The 21,873-nt window shown below is 40.9% G+C and overlaps 1 protein-coding gene across 2 annotated transcripts in view; it reads right to left on the minus strand.

The window, feature by feature from the left end:
- Positions 1 to 203: 203 nt before the first annotated feature.
- Positions 204 to 21,873, minus strand: part of PLPP3 (phospholipid phosphatase 3) — a 58,478-nt gene continuing 36,808 nt past the window's right edge. For both annotated transcript variants that reach the window (XM_073544549.1, XM_073544548.1), the window contains exons 3-6: positions 18,672 to 18,952; positions 17,896 to 17,953; positions 9,217 to 9,393; positions 204 to 1,899 (exon numbers count right to left, since the gene is read on the minus strand). In XM_073544549.1, the coding sequence (XP_073400650.1) occupies positions 1,786 to 1,899; positions 9,217 to 9,393; positions 17,896 to 17,953; positions 18,672 to 18,952 (630 nt within the window). In that variant the 3' untranslated portion in view covers positions 204 to 1,785. The remainder of the gene's footprint in view (positions 1,900 to 9,216; positions 9,394 to 17,895; positions 17,954 to 18,671; positions 18,953 to 21,873) is intronic.

A 21,873-nucleotide genomic window follows, 5' to 3' on the forward strand; every position in this document is an offset into this window, starting at 1 on the left:
GAAGTGGTGATGTGTTTCTATTATACTTTTACTCTGACTGTTCCACTCCTGGTTTTGGCTTACAAATACTGATGTAAAATACTGACCAAATACTAAATTTGAAAAAAAAAAATCCGTTTGAGCTAGTGGCTTTTACACCAGTGTCCTCCCTCCCCCAAAAAATCTAAACCCCTAAAAAGAACAATAGACAGGACACAAAGGGATAGAATAATTATCCATTATGAGCTTTTATTTAAAAAGCATTTTTGTACAGCAAATTTTTGCAAAAAAAAAAAAAAGCCCCCCAAAAAACGATTGTGAATCCTACAAAAAGTATTCGAATAATATTCTTTTTTTTCCACGTTTTTTTTTTCTTTCCTTTACAATATGAAACATTACAAAAATACTGACGATTTCGTTTTACACAATTGCCACTAGTTATTGCTTTCATTTAATAGTGAAATTACTACCACAGATCTAAAAAAAATATTTTAGTTGACCATACAAAAAAAAAAAAAAGAAAAACCTTTTGCTTCTTTTTCTTTTTTTTTTTCTTTAAGCAGCAAAATAATAACACAGGTCGAGACACCGTTAATTATCATAGTGGATATATCTAAAAATTATTTAGTTTTTTGTTGTTTTTTTTTTTTCTTTTTCAAAAATAATATTTGACATAGTTAATTTTTTGTACTGTTTTATACATTATTTATATAATATATAATATAAAAAAAAAAATAAAATCAGCTTGATTGCTATTGTTGAAATGAAAGGACGGATTTTGTCTGTTTTTTTTAAATTTTGCAGTTAATATTGCGATTGATTCAAGAAGATTTTGTATAGTCCCTTTTAAAGGTGTAAAAGTTTACAAAGTAAATAATATATACGGTATATGCCTTTGAGTCCGTACTTTCGATGGTTCGGAGCGCTTCGTGTCGCCTGGTTTGTGATTCTTGCGTGAAATGTCATGACTCTACGGATGAACGTCAATGAGATCGGACAGACTACATCGGATTCGGTTTTCATACCGTCCAGCGGTACCCATCTAAAACTGCTGTGTTTCATCTGCATTGGGTCTCAAACCCAAAGTCTATAGTGCTTACAAAATCTCAAGCAAGACAGGCCACTAATGGTTTTCCACCTTCTAAGAAGTCTCTGGCCAAGAAATGTGTTGTTGGGTTGGTTTTTTGGGGTTTCGCTCTAGAAAGATATGGGAAGAGGGTCAACTTTGATGTTCTCGTTGGGAATCCCAGACTCGGGATTGGCTGGGTCCATCATACATTTTATATATATTTATCTTTTAGAAGGTCCATCACTCAAGAACGGAGGCACCATCCCCAACCATGAGTCCCGGATGGTCTCCTTACTACACGAGTGCTATTTTTCTTTCTTTTTTTCTAGAGATCTATATAGTGCTATCGTTAATTATCAGCTTTACTACGAGCCGAGAATATCTAGAGTTAAAAGACGACTCCCTTTTGTTAAAAGAAAAGTTTAGAGTTCATAAATTTATGAACAATAGGTTGTTCATTAAAACATGAACAGATAAAAGATCAATTGTACATCTGGAATTCCAACTCGGCGTTTTTCGTCATCTCTTGGCTCTCCATTACACTGAACTTTCCCCCATAATATGCCACATATAAAGGCCTCATAGCAGACTTTTTTTTTTTTTCCCATTTTAGAGTCTCCGTTCGGTTGGGTTCAAAGAGTCTTTCTCTACATTCTACTGTCTGATGAGATCGGAAAGCAGCAGGTCAATGAATTCACTGTCAGAAGTTTTCTGCAATCGGATGACGGTGATTTTTTTTATACAATATTTCGGTCGATTATATCCACAGGTGACAGAGAATCTTTCTTCACAGGAGGAGGGGTGATAGAGGTTTTCTTCGGTGTCTTGAAGAGGTCCGATACAAAAAATACCTGCGACAAAAAAAAAAAGATAAAGAACAGAAGGTTAATCAACTTTGTTTATGACCCATTTTTGATTGTATAATTGTTATTAAATAAATATTTATATTAACAATATTTAATTTTATCTAGATAACTCATCTGTGAGCATTTTCTGTATCATTGTTAATAAATATTTATATTAACAATATTTAAGTTAATTTTTTTATTTAATATTGTTGTGTCATTGTTAATAAATAATTATCAATATTTAATTTAACATGTATTTTTTATATTTAATATCGATGACATTTTTTAACATTTTTGTATCATTGTTAATATTTATATCAACAATATTTAATTTCTAATTAATTTTTGTATTTAATATGTATGACTCATTTTTGAATATTGTTGCATCATAGCTCATAAATATTTATATTAACTATATTTAAATTATCAATTTTTGTATTTAATCTTTATGGCTCATTTTTGAACATTGTACCATTGCTAATAAATATTTATATTAGCAATATTTATTTTTTAATTTAATATTTATTTTTTACATTTACGGTAATATCGATGACATTTTTGAACATTTTTGTATCATTGTTAATAATATTTTTTATATTTATGGTAATATCGATTACATTTTTGAACATTTTTATATCATTGTTATTAAATAAATATTTATATGAACAATATTTAATTATTAATTAATTGTTGTATTTAATATTTATGACTCATTTTTGAACATTGTTGTATCATTGCTAATAAATATTTATAATATCAATATTTATTTTTTAATGTAATATTTAGTTTTTATATTTCCGGTAAATATCGATGACATTTTTGAACATTTTTGTATCATTGTTAATAAATAAATATTTATACTAACAATATTTAAATTTTAATTTATTTTTAATTTAATATTTTAATTTATTATTTATGACTCATTTTTGTATCCTTGTTAATATTTATGTTAACAATATTTAAAGTTTATTTTAATTTATCATTTAATATTTCATTTTTAATGTAATACTTATGACTCATTTTTTAACTTTTTGTATAATTGGTAATAAAACAAATATTTATATTTACAATATTGAATTTAGAATTTAATATTTAATTCTTTATTTTTAAAAATTGTTTAATATTTATGACTGTTTTTGAACTTTTTTTGCATCATTGTGAATAAACATTTATATTGAAAATATCGAAGTTCATTAAGTTACCGTAATTTAATTTTAAATTATTTTATTTAATATTTAATTTTAAATGTAATACCAATGACTCTTCTTTGTATCATTGGAAGTAAATGCATATTTATATTTACAATATTTATTTTTTTACTAATTTTGTTATTTATTTTTAATTTTAGATTTATGACTCATTTTGAACATTTTTTGTATCACTGTTTAATAAATAAATATTTATATTTAAAACATGTACGGTAATTTATTTTTTAACAACTATTGCACAAAAAATAAAATCTGCAGGACCGTCCCCAGGATTTATAGATCGGTCTGCCACCACTTCATTGGCTTCTATACTAATGGTAAAGTCTATGTTTCCTGCTGTGTAATATTCCTTCCACATCTCATTCCTGGAATAATGTCGCACACTATAATTCCACAAGCCTCTTCCCTCTGACATCTAGGTCAAAACCAATGCAAGGAAGAGATATTTGACCACGATTTCCTGAATACCCAATAGCGGAAGCCGCCTGCAGGATGTGAAATAGACGACATTTAACATATCAGGGCAGGGACATAGTCCCGACGACGGGTGTGTGCAGGGAAATCACCGGCCAGGTCCACCTAACTTCCTACAGTGCCAAGTGTCAGCCGGGGACAACATACAATACAGGCGGAAAAATGTGTAGGATAAGAAGTAAGAATCTGGGGTCATCTGTGACTGACGCTTTACTGCTCAGCATCACATAGATTTTATTGGTGCAGTTTAGTTGTCCTGCATGTGGCTAGAGGTCATACTGGACGTCTGCACATTGACTGATCAAACCTGACCCATATCTACCCCCTGGGTTCTAACGAGGGGTTACAATATTTGTCATCACGAGATTAGAGCAACAATGTTGTGTTAGAGCTCTAGTAAAGCTTCTATATTGGGGTCATGGAGGACCAAGTTGTATCATTGTATCACACTACGTATTCGAAGACAATGAGATCCTTCAGTGGCTGCTGGACCGATAAGAACCGATGGTGACCACCACTGAAGCACATATTATTATTATATAACGGCCTTCGGCTCGATCTCCAGCCATGGCAGCTTGATGAACGCTCTGTAGGAAGATCAATCTGGTACAAGCCAGGATAGATCCACTCCCTTGATAGTATCAAGCCATCGAGTTGCTGGTCTTCTTCTTCGCCTTGTTCCTTCTATTCTTTGGTCCATGATGTTCTTCTCCAATGATTGCTCTCTTTGTATGATGTGTCCAAAGTAGGCAAGTCGTAGCTTGGTGATCCTTGCTTCCAGTGACACGGCTGGCTTGATTTGTTCCAAAACTGATTTATTTGTTCTTCTTGCCATCCATGGTATTGATAACATCCTTCTCCAAAACCGCATTTTGAAGGCATAGATTCTTCTTCTGTCTGCACATATAGTGGTCTAAAATTGGAGATAAACTACAGATAGATCTTAGGACAAACAGCTATTTCTCCTGACCTCCTCATATATACACATGCTCAATTTGGCAGAGCGTGCAAAAGGGAGTAAGCTGTTGCCACATGCAGATCGGATCAGACATACTGAAATCTAACTGCCTGGTCTTTCATTTCCCTGACATTTGCCCGTAAAGGGGAAAGAAAGGACACCACCATACGTATTCTATAGTTGGCCAGTTCCCTTGAAATTGTAGACATTGGTTAACATGTAATATGTACAGTATGTCACTATTATGATGGCCATTTCTTGCAATGTTCACCAGCGAGACCTCTATCTTATTGGTGAGCAGTGCCCACTGCAGGGTAACCACTTCATACATGGTACAAGATCTCAGATAGCCTTGAGTCTAGACCTTACAGGCGTGGATCCTAAGAGTTTTCCACAAGGGGTGTGGGGGACCTTTGGACAGAAATTAGGTTGACCATGATGGATTGATAGATGGATGGTTGCTTGGATGGATGGATGAGAAGAATGGAATGTTTTGTTTTCCTTACCAAGCAGAGGAACAGCAAAAACAAGCATAAAAAACCAGGACCCTCGCTTTTATCTACGATGGCCACCATGTCATCTGTTGTAGGTGACAGCTGATAATTTACTACAAATGCAAAATCAACCTTTAAAAATTCCTTTCCAGGTATTCCGGAGTGATGGCCGGCTGGGGGGATTGTTACCCTACTAGTATTCTATGCTTTGGCTTTTTTTTACGGCAGCTGGCGACCATTTCCCAATGGCTGGAGGTTATATAAACAACTGGCATGGCTCATGAAATACAACCTTCCCTAGGCTGCGAGTTCTCCTCTCTGGGTCACACAATGAAGGGCGATGAATACAGAGGAGAGAGAGTAAAAAAAAAAAGGTGGAGGGAAGCTTTTTGTACTGGGTTTGGTCCACTTCCTGAAAAGTGAAGTTCTCCACCCAAAAAATAAACTCCCCTGGTCTACTCCTGGGAGAGGAATGTGCATTCATTCCCGATTGATGTGTCAAATTTGTACATTTTTTTGGTAAATGTAGTGGAAATCAAACACATCTCTGGAAACATAGTAGACACCGGCTGCCAGGGGTGAAATATAGATTTGTGCTGACTTTGGAATTTTGGAGAATTACCTGGAACCAGATGTTGCGGAAAAAAAAAAGTCAGCGTAAAAACTTGTCGTCTTCTTCTGCTCCAGTAATTTCTGGGGGACAATTAATAGGACTTTATAGAGTTTATATTAGAGGGGTTTTTTTTTGGTGGGGTGGAGGTTACTTTTGTAATGTGACTCATGTGAGGACATGACAATGAGCCTCTGTAATGCTGGGGAGATGCTGTCATTTTAACCATATGGGATATGATAAAGGTCAGAGTGTGCTCACATCCTGCCCATGAGCGTGACCATGACAGTGTACATTTCCTATAGAATTCTGATGATTCCATGACAGCACGAAGCGCCGGCGGTGAAGCTTCATCACGCCACCATTAGCCATAATCGGGAAAGATTCAGCTCTACGTCCGGGAGCAATGACCTTAGTCTGTGCGAGATCCGCATCTGCCCTGACATTTGTGTCATAGTGATGAGCCTGTACAGACGGCGGCGGTGGTGGCGGTGTCAGTGAGCACAATGAGTGCTCAGTCCAACACAGATCCGTCAATTATTTCATTTTTTTCGAGCTTGTTATCCAAAATTGCTTACTGATCCGACATGCAACTTTTTTTATAACGTGGAACATTTTTATTTTTTGCATTTCGGCCCATTTTCAGCAACATGGAAGCACAAATCCCGCAAGTGCTGGAATCCTTGTTTCTTTTTGTACCGTAAGAGCATTGTGCAGAGACACACAATAGTCTGCGACCCCTCGTGAGAGACCAGCTGTTTCCTAAGTGGTCGTCATACGTCAGTCTATAAAAACTGCTTTGTCCCTACACATTTTACAAGACTTGGACAGATCAGCACAGAGACTGGAAAAGAAACAGGCGACGACGTTTGTAGACATCACCGATACTTGGTTGGAAGTAGACAACAATGGCGAGAAACCGTAGGAACGGATTGTAGTGGGAGCGATTGTGGGACTCAATGGTCACGACCAAGCAATAGGGCTTAAAGGAGCCATTCCCTTTAACGGTACTAAAATGCTAATGACCTATAAGTCCTGATTGTAGCGCCACCACCAGACCAAAGGTCATCAATATCATAGTTCTATATAATCCCTTTAGTGTTTAGCCAATATGGCACCTTTGGGCGCACAACAAGTCCTGGGCTCCTTGGGGGGCAATGAGACATATAATTGGTCATACAGACATCATGGTGGCTTTATACCTGTCATAGGAGTCTATAAAAAGTCCCATGGTGTAAAAAGTTCCCATGACTCGAAACTTGGGATCGAAACTTGAGCAAAGTGCAAGAAATTCCCCATATAATCCAAGTCTATATTTGTGGAATTTTGGACATCTCTGGCAATAAAGTGATCATTTCCATCCACTAGAAACTTCTCAAAAGTTTTCCAACTTACAGTCATATGTAAAAGTTTGGGCACCCCTATTAATGTTAACCTTTTTTCTTTATAACAATTTTGGTTTTTGCAACAGGTATTTCAGTTTCATATATCTAATAACTGATGGACTCAGTTATATTTCTGGATTCAAATGAGGTTTATTGTACTAACAGAAAATGTGCAATCTGCATTTAAACAAAATTTGACTGGTGCAAAAGTATGGGCACCCTTATCATTTTCTTGATTTGAACACTCCTAACTACTTTTTACTGACTTCCTGAAGCACTAAATTGGTTTTGTAACCTCATTGAGCTTTGAACTTCATAGCCAGGTGTATCAAATCATGAGAAAAGGTATTTAAGGTGGCCACTTGCAAGTAGTTCTCCTATTTGATTCTCCTATGAAGAGTGGCATCATGGGCTCCTCAAAACAACTCTCAAATGATCTGAAAACAAAGATTATTCAACATAGCTTTTCAGGGGAAGGATACAAAAAGTTGTCTCAGAGATTTAACCTGTCAGTTTCCACTGTGAGGAACATAGTAAGGAAATGGAAGAACACAGGTACAGTTCTTGTTAAGCCCAGAAGTGGCAGGCCAAGAAAAATATCAGAAAGGCAGAGAAGAAGAATGGTGAGAACAGTCAAGGACAATCCACAGACCACCTCCAAAGACCTGCAGCATCATCTTGCTGCAGATGGTGTCACTGTGCATCGGTCAACAATACAGCGCATGCATAACGCCTTTTTGTATGACCAAACAACTCAATCTTTGTTTCATCAGTTCACAGGACCTTCTTCCAAAATGTAACTGGCTTGTCCAAATGTGCTTTTGCAGACCTCAGGCGACTCTGTTTGTGGCGTGCTTGCAGAAACGGCTTCTTTCGCATCACTCTCCCATACAGCTTCTCCTTGTGCAAAGTGCGCTGTATTGTTGACCGATGCACAGTGACACCATCTGCAGCAAGATGATGCTGCAGGTCTTTGGAGGTGGTCTGTGGATTGTCCTTGACTGTTCTCACCATTCTTCTTCTCTGCCTTTCTGATATTTTTCTTGGCCTGCCACTTCTGGGCTTAACAAGAACTGTACCTGTGTTCTTCCATTTCCTTACTATGTTCCTCACAGTGGAAACTGACAGGTTAAATCTCTGAGACAACTTTTTGTATCCTTCCCCTGAAAAGCTATGTTGAATAATCTTGGTTTTCAGATCATTTGAGAGTTGTTTTGAGGAGCCCATGATGCCACTCTTCATAGGAGAATCAAATAGAACTACTTGCAAGTGGCCACCTTAAATACCTTTTCTCATGATTTGATACACCTGGCTATGAAGTTCAAAGCTCAATGAGGTTACAAAACCAATTTAGTGCTTCAGGAAATCAGTAAAAAGTAGTTAGGAGTGTTCAAATCAAGAAAATGATAAGGGTGCCCATACTTTTGCACCGGTCAAATTTTGTTTAAATGCAGATTGCACATTTTCTGTTAGTACAATAAACCTCATTTGAATCCAGAAATATAACTGAGTCCATCAGTTATTAGATATATGAAACTGAAATACCTGTTGCAAAAACCAAAATTGTTATAAAGAAAAAAGGTTAACATTAATAGGGGTGCCCAAACTTTTACATATGACTGTATTTGAAAACTACAAAACTAAAAGTTTCATGGTTTTAGACCTACAAGAGAGAAAATTGTTCTGTAATCTCAAAGCATTTTTGGCGTGTTTTCCTTCAGTTCACCCCCAAAGCCTCCTTCTCAGATAAAACCATAGACGAAACTCGATTACATGACCGTTTTTCCACTTTGCTCCGAAATTAAGTGGTAACACATGGCTCTCCAGTCATAAAGAATGAAAAAAAATAGAAGAGGACGCTGCTTTTTGTGTAAACGGTTTGAGAACAAGCAATGTGGCTTCAACCCTCAATCATGGTCAAGAGATGACCACAAGTCTACAATCTGCTGGCAGATGTTCCCGGGGACGGCCGGCTTCAGGGGCAGACACTTGTACTGAGAAATTCCCACACTTATCCAGGCCATAGACACAAGATTTTTGTTAGTTTGGCTGCCATATTTCGCAGGATCAGCCAATCGTCATGGGTAAGGCTCGGACTTGGAGGATTCCACCGTTCTATTGATTTTGAGCACAAAATTCGAACTGATGGTTTCATTCCCTGCTTGAACTTTCCACCATGTAGGATACTTACTATGCAATAAGCCACCAAAGCTCCCTGCACAAAACCAGCCAGAACGTCGGAGGGATGATGCTTGTGGTCCGAGACTCGAGAAAGTCCTGTGTAGAAGGCCATCATAAGGAGAGTGAACTGTAGCAGGGGACGTAGGAGGCGAGCCCCTCTCCATGTAAACCTTGACTGAAGGTAGAACTGGAAAAGAATAAAACAATCATTAATCATTGTAGCCAAATAATTATAGGGATTTCCCTAATCTTATGGGTATATTCTAACGTGGCCACCAGGGGCGCTGTTCTCTTGCTACCCGACTCCGTCAGATCCTAACTTGACACAATCAAAAACTTTTTGTTTTAGAATGTAAAAATTTCATCTTTTTTTTTTAAATAAAAAATATCCATTTCCAACATCCGATCTAATCGTTCTTCACCTTCTGCTAAATCTTTATTCCTTCCTTCAGCTCCCGCAGTAGCCAAGCTCCTAATTTAGCTAAAATTACATTTACTGGCAAAACACTGTGATTAGCGGCAGCCAAGGAGGCCAAAGTCAAGTCAAGGTCGAAAGATGTGTCGCTACGGAGGATGCTAGCGGCTTGTAAATGTCTGGGCCAAGGAAACTACTGTGCGACGTAAACTCCAAGGTTGACGTATCGTTACTTCTGACTTATCCCTCGTTCCGCTAAGTGCAGCTATTTTTCCAAGAAATTAAAAAAATATATATATATATATATATATAAAAAATTGCAATTTTAAATGAAAAAAAAAAAGTTTCCAAAATGTAATTAATCTAAAATTTATATAAATAAGTAATAATATTCAAATCGAAGGGTTTTGGTATATGTTCCGCTTCTCAGTAGAAATTATTTTTTACATTTCTGAAAATTCAGATGGATAAAAAAAAAATGTTTTTTGTTTTTTTTTCAAAAATTCCAAAATTTCAATTTGTAATCTCCAACAAACAAAGTGATTTCACAGCAATAGGTGAATAGAAATAGGTATTTAATGTTAGTCATTGGGGGAAAGGGACTCTGGATCCCAGATTTGGACTCTCGGCCCTGTGCGGAATGCAATAGCAGTTCACATTCTCAACCTTGGCTACATTCATTGTCTATGAGACTGCCGGAGAAAGTGGAGCATGAGTCGGGCCCACCGGAGGATTCTCCTGTTCTCCCGTCGGCCAGTCCAAGCCTGAGTACACCGCTCATCTATTTCCGACACTCCCACAGATGATGAATGAAGAAGATGTCAATGGTGCACACCGCTACTCTGTTTAAGAGGGGGCTCAGCACGTTTCGGAGCCTGATCTTGGGCAGTCGGACCTTCAGTGAACAGAAAGTTATCCCTTATCATATCGATAGGGTATAACTTTGTTTTATTTGGAGGGGGTGGAATAACTTTTTACATTTTATTTTTTAAATAATGAGTCTTTTCAATCAAAGTACTTGAAGTAGTAGCAGACCCTTCAAGGAGGCCATGAAATGTGTGTGTACATTGAATCTATATATATATATATATATGTGTGTTGGGAGGAGATTCATTGTTGCCATTTCCCCTTGGACTTGGGCCCAGTCCACTTGTCCCATTTCTTTGGGAACCAACGAAACAAAGGAGAAGAGACGCAGGAGGTTGGACACTTTTGTTCCTCGAATCAAAAACTATTGGACAGGATCATGTCGGGATGAGTATAACAGGCGGAGGAAAAGACCCCTGGATGGACCCCTCCCTTCCTATAGGAAGGAAACCGAGGGGACGGCCGGAACGCTGCGGCTGGAGGGGACTTGTATATTTATAGATGACTTCATACAATCAGCAGGACACAGAGGACTAGAGATCCAGCACTGGAGAGTAAAAAGTGCAAACACTTCAATAATGTGATACCTTTCTGGTAGCCACGAGTGTTGTCCCTCAGCTTTCCTAAGGCCCTGACTGGCAGCTGCGTCACAGTGTGGCGGTGCATCTTGGCCGTGGTCATCAGGGGTCTCTCGTTTTGCTACATTCGCAGGTTTCTAGCTTCCTGCATCCGCTTCCATTCACTCCTGTCCCTTCTTAACCCTAAATTTCCAATTCTTCCCGCAAGGTCTGCAGCTTTTCTCCGCTACCCTCAGACAGATGACAGGGTTTGGTGGCCTTTGGATGATGTTGTCAAATGACGGCAGCTTTGCTGCCCTTTGACAGAGGAACTGATGTTTCCTTTGTTACTGACTTACTCAGCTCTGTGGTCATTAGAAATGGTCTATAAAAATCCACAGTGTAAGAGTCAGTGAGCAGGAAAGTGTCAGGAACTCAATCAAGTATGGATTTAATGTTTTTTCTTTTTTTACTGTATTTAATAATAGTTTTATAATGTATGATATAGGAAGGATTTAAAAAAGGAGCCATCATTTCCCATAAATCTCTAATTTTTTTACCTGATGCAAATGCCGCTGTTCTCTTGAATCCGGCGATGCTTTTCTTTTGCTCCTGCTCCTCTCTGTTCCTGAGTTATGACCCCGTCTTCCCTGTATATAAAACTACTCATTTTTTGCAAGGTGGGCGTGGCCTCCAGCTCTTCTCTGTGGGCGTCTCCTTGAGAGCCACACCCCCTTTGCGCACAAGACCACATTTAAATACAGGAAAGAGGAGGCCGTATCTCAGGAACAGAGAGGCGCAGGAACAAAAGAAAAATATCGCCGGATTCAGGAAAACAGCGGCATTTACACCAGGTAAAAAAAAATACATATTATTGAAATGTGACAGGTCCTTTTAACATCTTTGTAATATGGAATATGAAGTGATGAAAGGCCAAATGAAACTGCCATTGGTATGCTGGGGCTTGTAGTCACCCTTTAAGTGCTTTTTCTTTAGAATAGGAGTAAGGATAAAATAATAGAATAAAACTAAAGATCACAAAATCGACAGAGATTTGGTGAGATGAATGCACAGACATAATAGCAGCTGTGAACCTTGACGTTTATTCTAACTTTTTTTCCAGTTCAGTAGAACTTTTCCCCATACTGATCAGTCTGATTAATGCCGGACAACGTTCTCTAAGTCAATGAGTAACCGATACATCCTGACCAAATGCCCTTGCATAATATTAGACACCAACCCCCCACCATAATCACTAAAAAAAATGACCTGGCCATGGCTCTGACAGAAATTATACATCCGCAGCCCTCATTTTTCAGCACCGTGGATAGTGTGTCAGTCTGTACTGCGTTCTAGTTATTCTATTCAGAAACTGTGACGCAGTATTGCTCGCTGGGAGTTGTAGTTTCCTGACCAATGAAGAGTCACAGTCTATAAACCATAGCCCGGAGGCACAAGTGACTATATTAGTCTCGCAGTCCCCCCCCCCCACCCCCCCCCGCAGCTCGGATGTTTATACTAGAGCGGTCGAAGTTCCCATTCTTTAGTAATGGAGGAGTTTCAGCTTTCAGAGCAAATATTAAAGTGATAGCGAAATGTTAGTGATCCTCAATCCTGTCCACACAGTCACCGGATCGGGGCCTCTTGACCCCTGCAATGGTCTTCACAAGGCAAGCGGTGGTCCCTAGGACTGCAGCCTCCCTCAATCCCTATTATCAGTTCTATCACAAGGAAACACAATGGGCAGATAGGGATCCCAGCTTTGTTGGGGGGGGGGGAGGGTAATCTGATCTCCCACCTGTAATCAGTGACAGACCTGCAGATTAGCTCACAATAGCTCCAGGTGACCACTCACCTCTGACACAATGATCTGACATTTGCCCCCTCTCCTCAATTGCAAATCTGCCTAGCTACACAACAATACATCCCCTCCATGGTAACTATTGCTTTGTCCCTCCACACTGCTTTACACTGCAGCTCTGCCATAAAAAAAAACTTACCATGACCCAGAAACCAAATATCTGACATATCAACTGCTATTAAAAAAGCGGCTGCAGTCTTTCACCTTGCTTTACACTGCATCACTGATCTCACAATTGCGCATGATTGGTCAGAAAATGTCATATAATAAGTATATAGTATAAATCCGCTGTTATTTAGTCCGATCAGTGAGGGGAAAAAATAAAGGGAATTAAATGCACGGCAAACAATAACTCTGCTCGGGAATTATTAACCTCTTATCTGACTTTGTCCTATTACTTATCTCCGGACTTTCCAGCATGGGAAGCACCTGGTGGTTTAATCTGCTACATAATCGATCCAGATGGATCATAATAAAAGAAGAAAGACGTTTGTCATCGAGACTAAATATAAGCGAATGTTATCTGTCGGAAGACTGATCTGGAAATGAACTTTGACATCGGCTACAATGTAACAAACCTGCTATTATTATGTGTGATTCAGAGCGGCCGCACTGGCTCCAATGACGAGGAGGATCGATATGATCTTAAAGGCCACCGGTCCGAAATCTAACCCTAATAATACACAAGAGGTTATTATTAAATTGCCCCTTTAAGTGTCAGTCAGGGCTGGAAATCAGCTGATCACGGTCTCCCCCCGGCCCCCAATCCACTCCTTTAGTCATTCAGCAGAGCCGAGCTGGGTCGTGCCAGCAGAGGTCATTTTTTTTTGGCCATTTTACTGGACCGTCTGGGGCTCAGTGATACTGGTGAAAAACGTCCTCTAAGGGGCAAAGTAGATTTCTACTTTTAGGGACGTATTTTTCTTACTTAAATACATGAATTTGGGACTAAAAATCATTGTTTTCATTAAAAATTGTTCACCGTTTGCCTCCTACAGTCTTCGTGTTGCACTGTCTATTTGAAGGCTGCAGAATGAGTTCACTGAGAAACCGTCAGTGAGCTTGTTCTGACGGGAGAATTGGTGACTCTATGATCTGTCTTTTTCTGAGCTCTGCTCAGCTCAGTTATGAAGAGAGGCCACATCAAAGTTGAAAAACTAAGAGTGTTTCCAAAAAAGAAAATTTTTAAGGAAACCATCTGTAAAAATGATTTTTAGCCTCAGCTACATTAATTTAAGCAAAATAAATGTCCCAATGGATGGACAACTCCTTTAAGCCCCATATTATGATTTATAGATCAGGAGTATTATATTTAAAGTGATACACACCCGCCTGGTTCGAAGCCACTGACCGAGTGTCAGTGCTCCGTGCTCCGATCCGCTCGCATGGGAGATCAGCACAGCTGCAGAGGAGACGGAAAAAGTAATGTCTTCGTCTCCTCCATTGCCGGATATCACCCGAGTGCAGTGCGATTCCCGCCCACACCGGCTATGAAGGAGATGGAGAAATTACTTTCTCCGTCTCAATAGGATCCTCAGATGTGAGAGAATCGGAGCCCGGACACTCGGATCACGCTGGCAGCAGAGCAGGAGCCGAGTGTCATTACTATATATGGCATCCGATGGTGAACGCGGCTGTGACTCCGGCCTTAATCTGTTTATTTCGGGTGAACGCCTCATGGGTCACTCTCCGTTCAGTGTAATAAGGAAGTCGCTTTTTTCCCATTTACTTCCGAGTAAACCACAAAACGTATCTTATCTCCCAGCGTCCAAAGAGCTGAAAAATATGCCAGGCGCGGCTCCACTAAACCCCACATTTCCGTCCCGTTCCTGCTGCCATGTGCGATGAGGTAACATCTGGCCGGACAGGTTCTGCCATTGCTAATTTTCTGAAAGGAAAAATATGAACGTTTGCCAAGATCGCACGGTACTTGCCAAACTGCATTGATTGCCTGCAACCACTCAGGAGGTCTTTTGGGAAAGAAAGATTATATTTTACACCCCATTCACATCTCGTAATTCCAATGCTTCATTGTATTGTGGGAGGTCCTATGACAGCGACACAATAAGGCTGGGGCTGGAGACCTTTTATAGCACTTTGAATTCATTTTGAACTGGATCTGCCACCAGATTTCACAATACAAGATTGATTGACAGCTTGTCCCTCCTCCCTGCTGCTGCTCTCTGACCACCTAGCCTTACTGACAGCTCCTCAGTGTCCCTCCTCCCTGCTGCTGCTCTATGACCACCTAGCCTTACTGACAGCTCCTCAGTGTCCCTCCTACCTGATGATGAATCATTGACCACCTAGCCTTACTGACTGCTCCTCAGTGTCCCTCCTACCTGATGCTGAATCTCTGACCACGTAGCCTTACTGACTGCTCCTCAGTGTGCCTCCTACCTGATGCTGAATCTCTGACCACGTAGCCTTACTGACAGCTCCTCAGTGTCCCTCCTACCTGATGATGAATCATTGACCACCTAGTATTACTGACAGCTCCTCAGTGTCCCTCCTCCCTGCTGCTGCTCTCTGACCACCTAGCCTTACTGACAGCTCCTCAGTGTCCCTCCTCCCTGCTGCTGCTCTCTGACCACCTAGCCTTACTGACAGCTCCTCAGTGTCCCTCCTACCTGATGATGAATCATTGACCACCTAGCCTTACTGACTGCTCCTCAGTGTCCCTCCTACCTGATGATGAATATCTGACCACGTAGCCTTACTGACAGCTCCTCAGTGTCCCTCCTACCTGATGCTGAATATCTGACCACCTAGTATTACTGACAGCTCCTCAGTGTCCCTCCTCCCTGCTGGTGAATCATTGACCACGTAGCCTTACTGACAGATCCTCAGTGTCCCTCCTCCCTGCAGATGAATCATTGACCACATAGCCTTACTGACAGCTCCTCAGTGTCCCTCCTCCCTGCAGCTGTACTCATAAAGCGCTCATTTTAATGTTAGAATTATACAGTCAATCTGACACTGATTTTCAAAGTAACCAAGCCTGTATCATCTGGTCCATGAAATCTGTTTAAGATTGCATGCGGTTGGCATTGTGACATCTGGTGACAGATGCGCTTTAACTGCAGCCAAAGCAATAAACTAGACTTGCAAGTAATCTTGTGGACTGGAGCAGTCACTCAGTAATTATAGTAAAATCAAGAGAAGAGGTCTCCCATGTAGCTCCAGCCTGTGCGACCACATGATTGACCATGCAGCACCAAAAAGAAAAATGCATGTCAATCTGCATTCAGCAGAATTTTGAGTTCAGCTCTGAATGCGACTGGATTATTGATAAAAGTGAAAGTTGCAAGTTTTCTAAACTTTGCCTTCAGATTTGGCGCTGCACTTCAAGGCTTTCACGGGACTCGAGTGTCATCCATCACGAAAACTCCTTCACTCTGTTAAAAAGTTGTAAATCTTCAGTAATCGCACCTAAGCTTTCGATCTGACATCTGAACGTATATTTTTCTTGTAATTAAATATAGAAGAACGTTCCTATAAATAGACCTCAATGTTCAATCTTCAGGACACCTCAGAAAATGGAAGTCGGGGGGGCGACACAAAACTTTCATTCAGCCAAAGAAATAGGTCAACTTCTGTTTTAATAAAAGTTGGGGGAAGGAGCTTACAAAAACAGCGAGAAATAAAAAGTGACGGCCTTTACTGAGGGGCTTAGCTGCCTAAATGTTTTCATAGGATCCGAGAGGGATGGGGGTCTGACTGCTCGCAGACACTATGGGGGTCTTACACTACCACGGAGGAAATTCAGCACCACCTTTCCCCTCTAACACCTGCGGCAGGTAATATTTTACAGGGGTCTCAAATCATTTTCCAGACATTAAGCAAAATAAATACCGTAAAAGTATCATGACCAGAGAACAACCCCCTGTTATGACCTATTTAAATGGGTGCAGAAAATCTGCAACATCAAAAACTCATGGTGGGGACGGAGCCCTGAAAGTTCTTTTTTGTCTTCTTAATTGGGTGCAGTTGCAAAGTGCTTGTAAAATATGTGTCACTGTATGGTTTACTGCTCATTGCCTAGGTGACCGGCCACCGCTGAATTCTTATCAGCTGCAGCTGGTCTTCTAGGCAAGCAATGTAGAGCTTACAAGCTCTTTGCTCTAGGGCTTGTAAGTGCTGCTCTGGATCAAATGCTGCAGAAGCAAACGGTCTCTGCTTGTAGAATGGGAGAGGATGAAATTTAGGCCAGCGGCGAAACCATGCTGCAAGTCCGAACTGTCAGTCATCAGGAACGCAGCAGCTCCTGACCGCGAGGCAGAGGAGCAACGCCATCCGGAAGATAAAATTACAAGACAACCCATTTAAAGGATAGTTCCATCCAGAACAAAGTGACACATGGAAGTTTTCAACAAGACTCCTATACGTCTTGTTTATGATGGCGGAATGCAAGATAGCAACCAAGTCTCAAGAAACAGCAACCGAACATCTCCAGATCTGGGTAGGACTTCCATTCCTCCGCAAGGACGGGATTAGACAACCTCTGCTCTAAGAGCAAAATGGCTACAAGCAGAATATCTCCCTAAATCCTGGTCTTACAGTGACCACCCCCCTTTGAACAAGACCCACTTCTTACATTGGGGGATCGGTAAAGCCTGTTACATTTGTATCCACATTTCCTAGTTTATTAAAACTGTGGTTGTGAAAGAGTTTTCCATCTAGGATTACTAATAATATACTAATAATATGAGCTGATGACTGGCAAGTGGAGTGTCCCTTTAAATTATATGAATGTGGGACACTACTTTAACTGATACTTCGAGTTACTGAAGGCAGCCATGATTGGTCGAGATGAAGGAAAGACGATTTTGTGGTTCCAATACATTAACATGAAGAGACGTGGGTACTGCGGCCACTTTTCTACCAGAACATACAGACTGGGGGGGGGGCACACACACCATGTTTTGGGAATTGGAGGGAGACTCCACTATCATATAAATGTAGGATGTGTCAATGGATCCAACTTACCACCAGGTACAGCATGGTGTACATGGAGAACGAGGCGTGGCCGGAGAAAAAGGACTTTCTGGAAAAGATGAAAAAAAACTATGTATGAGATAAGATAAGAAAATCGACGTGGCGGACATTAGTGCATAAGACATGAAATTGTGTAAGATCTGACTCATCTGTGTCCGGAACGGACACATATATACTGAGGGTAGAGGAGGAATGGACAGAATGTGATACTATGTGAGCTGGGGGATGTCGGCACGATTAACTGTATCCTCAGTGTCATTCATTATTACAGGCTATTGCTGGGATTATTACTGAGGGTTTATGAATGTGTAATAAGTAAAGGTCCCTGGCTGGGTCCTTCCCTGGAGGAAGATCTGGCTAGTCCCGTGTTTGAGACTCTTAAATGAGGCTCCACGGACTTTATTTGCATAATAAGTAAAGGTGGGATATAAGGAAGCCCACAAAAAACTAAAATAATAGTACTTTTTATTATTTTGATTGGAATGGCCAAATAAATATGGTCTACTGGGATGTAGCTCCACCCACGCTGATATGTAACCGCCCCCGCGGTTCTACGCAGGCTTTTCCAAGGTCTGTCATTAGATTCATGCTGCCAGAACTACTTGGCATTGGACGTGTGACTGAAGACGGCTGGGTTTTACTCAGAAACACTATAGCATTCCAGAAAAGCCGTCCGACGTCCAAGGCGCTCCAAACCTGGACAGGCACTAAAGCAGAGCGCTTTTATACCCCCAATTCTGCCAACATCCCCGCTATTTGTCACGTACCTTGCTTCAATGACTTTACTCTCCGGACCCGTGCATTCATAATCCTGGATGTAATCATGAGATTCAAGAGAACAGTTGATTCGCGGATTACAAACTTCAATGAAATGGGGGCGCAGACGTCCAATCGACACCTTTGCGATGTCTGTGAAGGACTGACTTATGGCACAGCCGAATACGAAGCACCCAACCTGCTTGTACAAGGCAGAGACGTAGGGATTCTGGATGAACGAATAGGAACGTTCCTTCAAGTAGTATATCCGGAAGAACTCGCCCACTATGATCTGCGAAGACAAGGAACCTTCATTAGTGAAATGCCAGAAGATCGTAAACTTAAGAAGAACGAGACCCACCACCGATAATTGGGCGAGCAGCCAGTTCTCAAAGAGATGAATGTTCCAAGTGTATGGTGTAAGTGAATGGGGCAGAGGTGCAATACTCTGTGTAGCCTGTGGACAGGTGTGGCGCTATTGTGAGAGGAAAGAAGCCATTTTTCTTGACCCTGGACAACCCTTTTCATAAGCATTTCTATCCAAATTGAAAGAGAACTAATTAAGACACGACCTTGAGTCCTTCACTTCATCGTTTATCTTATGATACAATGTATCCATTTCTACCATCACTATTGTTGACTAAAGACCAAGCTGAGATCCGGGGATTATCTGAAGATACAAGTGTCTACGTGGGGCTGATACAACCTGAGGCACATTAATGTTCATTCAGAAAATCCAATCAGCCATGAACCACAATGGCCTCCATGGTTCTGGAGAGATAATACAATGATAAAGAACGGGCTCCCTAGAGCTACAACTAAGATATCAGAGCAGAAAAGTGACTATAATAGACTGCGCCACTTCCCAGGCCCTTTCACAATATTCCATCCATTAACTCCTATTTGCACATGAATGCTCGATATCTTGATAAGTCAGAGTCACTTGCTTTCCCATGAAGTTACTCACATTTTGGGTCTCTTGCTCTCTTTGTAAAGCAATGCATTGCCAAAAAAAGAGCAAAAGTATAAAGTCTATGTGTAATGTCTATGTCCATACGCTTTAGGTAGTCTCTGTGCAGTCTAAATCCATACACTGTGTGCAGTCCAGATCCATACACCGTGTGCAGTCTAAATCCATACACTGTGTGCAGTCTGTGTTCATACACTGTGTGCAGTCCAGGTTCATACACCGTGTGCAGTCCAGGTTCATACACCGTGTGCAGTCCAGGTTCATACACCGTGTGCAGTCCAGGTTCATACACCGTGTGCAGTCCAGGTTCATACACTGTGTGCAGTCCAGGTTCATACACTGTGTGCAGTCTGTGTTCATACACCGTGTGCAGACCAGGTTCATACACTGTGTGCAGTCTAAGGTTCATACACCGTGTGCAGTCCAGATTCATACACTGTGAGCAGTCCAGGTTCATACACTGTGAGCAGTCCAGGTTCATACACTGTGTGCAGTCCAGGTTCATACACTGTGTGCAGTCCAGGTTCATACACTGTGAGCAGTCTATATTCATACACTGTGCGCAGTCCAGGTTCATACACTGTGCGCAGTCCAGGTTCATACACTGTGCGCAGTCCAGGTTCATACACTGTTTGAATCATACAATCTCTACATACACAGCTGTTAATGGTCCCATCTAGTCATCGGATTTCTGCAGTGTACAGACTATTTACTCTTCAGATCATTAAACTCCATATTAAACATGAATAATAGTTTCAGAATATCCCCCAATGACCGCCGGCCGGACCACCCCTCCCCTACGCTAATACAAGTCATCCCAGCTGAAGTGGAACCATTGCTCGGCCCCATGTGCTGTAACCTCTGCTCCAGAAGGTGGACTGTAAATTCTGTGATCTTGGACTCCACAATACTCAGTGAAGTCTTTTGGATGTGACAAAGTGGCCATAAATCAGAATTATGACCTGGAGAGGCTCCGCTATTCTGACGGGGCAAGTAATTAAAATCAGACTGTGAAACCAGGTCCAACTCTCTCACCTCTGCAGAAGGGGACAGGGCCTGAGCGCCAAGTTATCTTGCCAACCCCTCCTCCATGCCACAGACTGCCGGCCATGGCCAGGGCTCTCTATAGCACAGGGTGCCCACTATTTTACTGGACTGGCACTGTTCACAGGGGCAAGGCAAAAAAAATGCAAATATGAATTGGGAGTAATGGACACATTGTGAAAACTCAATTCCTTGATTTATAAATCTTTATACATCTTGTAAAGTTTTACTTCAAGAATTTATATCAGTATCTGTGCCCCGGGCACGAAAACGGGAACTAACGAGCCTGGACAGCAATACGCAGCCTTCATTATTACAATAGTGGAAATAGACATAAGATATGGGATGGACTGTGAATCCCCCAAAACTGTCAATGCTGGATATTCTCCAATAAGCATGTACTGAGCCACAGCCCTATTAAATATTATAGGAATCCTATAGTTTATCCTCAGTGGTTGTCCAATTCCCCCCCCCCCCCTGTATCTATATTTATTTTACTATCTGGGTCCCATCCCCCCTCTTGTGACACCGCTGGTGGTCCCACACAGATGCTGCAAGCTGTAAAGAATTAATTGAAGAATTAACTAAGTAACCAAAGTTTCTATTTTCTTTTTTTTTTTTTCCTATTTTTCTAGGAAAACAGAAGACGCAGAACAGACGGCCATTCTGTGCCGGGCATCGGGGCAAGTAAAGGTCCTGACTCCTCACAGATGTAGCTGAGAATGCAGGGGGATCTCAGATGTCTAAATGGGTCTAATTACCAATTATCAGGACTCAACATGGAGTTATTATTATTAACAGGGGCAGAGTTGACCAATTGGGCATTAGGGCATAGCCCATAGCAGGGCATGTAAAAATATTTAAAAGGTGCTACTAGGATGCAATATGCTATCTCATCCCATATGTATAAATTCTACATAAGATGCCCATGACCCTTGTGGACCCACCTTACCCTCTGATAGACTAGCCCCATGCATGTATTATATTGTAGCAATTTCTTTGAATGTACGGTGACTCCAACTTTCCTCTCCTAATCAAGAGGGGTACCAGGGTGACAGGCTTTGGAAAAGTAATTTCCTTCATGTGCCCCCTCTTCTCTATATTTGGACTTTAGGGTACTGCCATGGGGTTCACAACTAGGCAACATCCACAGTCCCTTATTTAGTTATATCAGGGAATGCAAAAAAAAGGCAACATTT

Source organism: Dendrobates tinctorius, unplaced genomic scaffold, assembly GCF_039654945.1.
Source record: "Dendrobates tinctorius isolate UK_male_01 unplaced genomic scaffold, ASM3965494v1 ptg000138l, whole genome shotgun sequence".
In the NCBI taxonomy this organism is placed as follows: Eukaryota; Metazoa; Chordata; class Amphibia; order Anura; family Dendrobatidae; genus Dendrobates; species Dendrobates tinctorius.